This window comes from Arachis ipaensis, chromosome B08 (genome assembly GCF_000816755.2).
Source record: "Arachis ipaensis cultivar K30076 chromosome B08, Araip1.1, whole genome shotgun sequence".
In the NCBI taxonomy this organism is placed as follows: Eukaryota; Viridiplantae; Streptophyta; class Magnoliopsida; order Fabales; family Fabaceae; genus Arachis; species Arachis ipaensis.
Genome location: NC_029792.2, coordinates 9585107 through 9589049, shown reverse-complemented (window position 1 = coordinate 9589049; position 3943 = coordinate 9585107). Strand labels below are relative to the sequence as shown.

Below are 3943 nucleotides of genomic sequence, written 5' to 3'. Positions count from 1 at the left end.
CAGCTTACCAGTGTTGTTCTGTCGTAAGAAATCCTGCATGTACAAGTAACTGATTCAAGAGAAATGCAGATAACACAACAGAGAACCATAACAGAAACGAGTAATATCTAAACCTTGGGATGCATATACAACCAAAATTTTATTCCGGGCCAGAGGGAGCAGGAATTGATTCTTGAACACATACAATCCTCTTCCACAGGAAGCCAGCACTACAAAATTAAACAATAATCCATAAGAGCAGATGCCCAAGGCATATCACCATCATTCGGCAATACCTTGCTCAAACCACTTCAAATTAAACCTTCTGACAGAGGTAACCCCTGCTTCCAAGCACACGACAGGCTATTTGTCTGGCTGAATAAAACTGGAGCTTCTTTTCAGAATCACCTAATGCCTGATAGGTCGCTCGATGTTTCTTATCTTCTTGTACCCTAAAATCCCCCTGAATCATCACATAGCATCCAAATCTCCAGTGATCAGATTGTAATCATAATGTATCATGTGACAAATGGAGGTACAAGTTATTATTGCTAAGCAGTATTTGGTAACTGCTGTAAACAAGTTTATGAAAATTTTGTAACTAGCAAGACTATAGGCGGATTTATAACTAAAAGTCCTTCATCTTAATTACTCTAAATTGAAAATTTCAGGAAGGACTCCATGGCATAGTCTGAATCTTGAATTCATGTAGCTGATCCTCATTATGAGAAAGATCCCTTTTTTAAAAAATTGGGAATTGAACTCGAGCATCTTGTGGTAATGGTATAGTATTTTCTACACACTACTTACAGGTATTCATATGATTAAATCATTAGCCATAGAATAGAACTGAGACATTCTTTCTAGTAATAACATAAAGAAGACACGGCTAAGATAAGAAAAATCCAAAGAGATTCAAATAAAATAATAAAAAAAAAACCTGCAACTTTCCACCATTGCCACCAAAGCTCATGCGAGCATCGACGTGTTTCTCCAAAAGCTTCAAATCATTAACAATTTGAGAAACCATGGATGGAACGGGGGAGGTTGTGCCCCAGGCCCGCCACTCCTCCAAGGAGATAGCAGCACGTTCTTCTTCTTCTTCTTTAACAGCTTCCCCCATGTGAGAGAACTGTAGCTGGCGTGTTGATGCTCCGTTAGCGTGGGTTCGGTTCCAAGATTGAAACTTCGGCTTCGAAAGAGGACATTTGCATAGAAAGGCCCTAGTAGTAGTAGGAGTAGTAACCAATGATGATGAAGACGATGATAATGGCATCAGCAACTTCATTTTTTTACTCTCTTCTCTGTTGGATCGGATTGTTACTTCTTAGGATTACTATTTGACTATTTTTGTCCCCACAATGAATTATTGTTGATTCTGAAATGGCCCATTACTCTCCACCATAGCCCAACTCAAAGATCGTCACTACCAAAGGATCCAAAAATAATAGGCCCTGGAAAAAAAAGAAACATGCAAATCTGCTAAACATGTGATTAAAAAAATATTAATTAAATCAGGTCCAAAAAAAAATATTAATTAAATGAACTTTGATTGGTAGTGTGATTAACTCATTCATTTGTTTAAACAAAAATATTGAAAGTTTTAATTCTATTTTGTATATACAATAAATCATTAACCTATTAAGTTAAAAGATACTGTAGACGATTTAAAAAAAATTAATTAATTAATCTTATATTTGGGAGAGCAAAGGAATTTATTCTTCCTCTCATCCTCAACCAAATGTCAAAGAATGGATCATTTAATTAGGTATAGGTGTATAGCCACCTTCTTTTAAATATGTTTACTCTTAAAATAATATTAAGCATATTTTTCTTAAATAATAAATTAAAATAATACAACATATATGATAATTATTAGTTGAAATAAAATATAAAAAGAATATTTACTTATTTATTTCTTGATTTTTCGGATACGCAAATATGCAGAATACCTACACAAAATTTACAATCCGATCCTATTAGTGTGGGATTGGATCCGATCCAATAGTCTTGTTATTCACAATTTTTTGAATCGAATTTAGATAAAAATACTGCGAATATACAGATGAAATTCAATTCATGAACACTCCTAATTTAGTATATATTTTTTATTTTTTATTTTTAAAAATCTATAAATTCATCGCAATTTTTTTAAAATTTTGTAATTTTTTTTCTCTAAGACTTATAAATTTATGGTTCTTCGTCACAAAATTTGTGTGTCTTTTTTTCTTTTTAAAATAATTAATAAATAATATAATGGTGATTTCCCCTGTTATCAAAATTAAAAGGAAACCAACAATCAAAATAATATAAACAGTTCTTTTATATGGTGGCCTTCTTTGGGTGGGGACATAAATAAGGAACTTTTTCAAAGTCTGAATAATAATTCAACGTCCAATCATATGTAGACGCTGAATGCAAAAGAAAATCAAGATATATAGGCAGGATAAAAAAATGAAGGACTTTGTTGGGTAAATAAATACTTTTGTAAAGAAGGTGAATAATAGATTTTAAAATTAGTTTAATAAAGTAAAAATATATTTTATTTTTAAATTATTTATTTAAAATTTAATATTTAAATAATTATTTATACATCTAATAATTACTTATTTAAACTAAGGGGATCAAAAAATTACACGAATAAGTTAAATTAAAAATTTGTTCATGAATCAATCAATTCACATTTTTATAAAGTTCGAATCACTCTAATTCGAATTATCTATACACGCACACACCCACTAATTCGAATTAGGGTGATTAAAATTACACACAGACACGTGTACATAGTAATTCGAATTGGGTATATTCGAATTATTCAATTTAAAAAAAATTATTAAAAAATTTTAAAAATATATATTTCTCTAATAATAATTTAAAAATTAAAAAAAATATATTTTTATCATGTATTTACCTAAATCACTAGAATATTACAAATTTTTATAGTACTCATAACATCTTTTAAGCCATTTTTTAAAATTATTTTGTATGGAATAACATATATTTTTTAATTGCTTTGTATGGAATAAAATATATTTTTAATTGTTTTGTATGGAATAAAATATTTTCTTTAATTTCTAAATTATTATTGACTATATAGAGTATTTTATTTAAAATTTGAGTACATGCATGTATTTACCTAAGTCATTAGAACATTACAAATTTTCATAGTACTCCTAATATTTTTTAAGCCATTTTTTAAAAATTATTTTGCATAGAATAAAATATTTTTTTGTAGTATAATTGAAAAAAATTATTAAAAAATATTCATGAGCTATTAAAAATGGACAAGAAAGTATTGTATAGAATTCGAATTGATAGCTTATTAATATTTTAAAGAAGTCTCGTAATTAAATATTTTGTTAGCTTTTTTTTAATGGATGAAATAAAATACATATATTTTTTAATTTTTAAATTATTACTCGAGCTATTAAAAATGGACAAGAAAGTATTGTATAGAATTCGAATTGATAGCTTATTAATATTTTAAAGAAGTCTCGTAATTAAATATTTTGTTAGTTTTTTTTAATGTATGAAATAAAATATATATTTTTTTAATTTTTAAATTATTAATTTTTTAATAAATTTTTGTAATAAATTTTTTTAAATTATTACTCACGAAATATATATTTTTAAATTTTTTTAATAGTTTTTTTTAACTGAGTAATTCGAATCTGTCCAATTCGAATTACTATGTGCACGTGTGTAATTTAGATCACCCTGATTCGAATTAGTGGGTGTGTGCGTGTGTAGGTATGATTCGAATTACATGTAGATGAAGTTCAAATTAAGGTGATTCGAACTATATAAAAATATAAACTGGTTGATTCATGAACCAATTTTTGATTTGGTTTATTCGTGTAATTTTTTTATCCCCTTAACTTAAATAAGTGATTTGTCCTAAACAATAAACAGCAACTTTAATTTGAAGAAATTTAAATTAAAATTTAGCTATTCTTGAGACATA

General features: G+C 27.7%; 1 protein-coding gene across 1 annotated transcript in view; it reads right to left on the bottom strand.

Moving 5' to 3' along the window:
- Positions 1 to 1312, bottom strand: part of LOC107614003 — a gene marked incomplete in the record, with an annotated part of 3551 nt that extends 2239 nt beyond the window's left edge. The window contains 4 exon segments of the mRNA XM_016316212.2: positions 1 to 33; positions 114 to 209; positions 302 to 442; positions 920 to 1312. Coding sequence (XP_016171698.1) covers positions 1 to 33; positions 114 to 209; positions 302 to 442; positions 920 to 1267 — 618 coding nt within the window.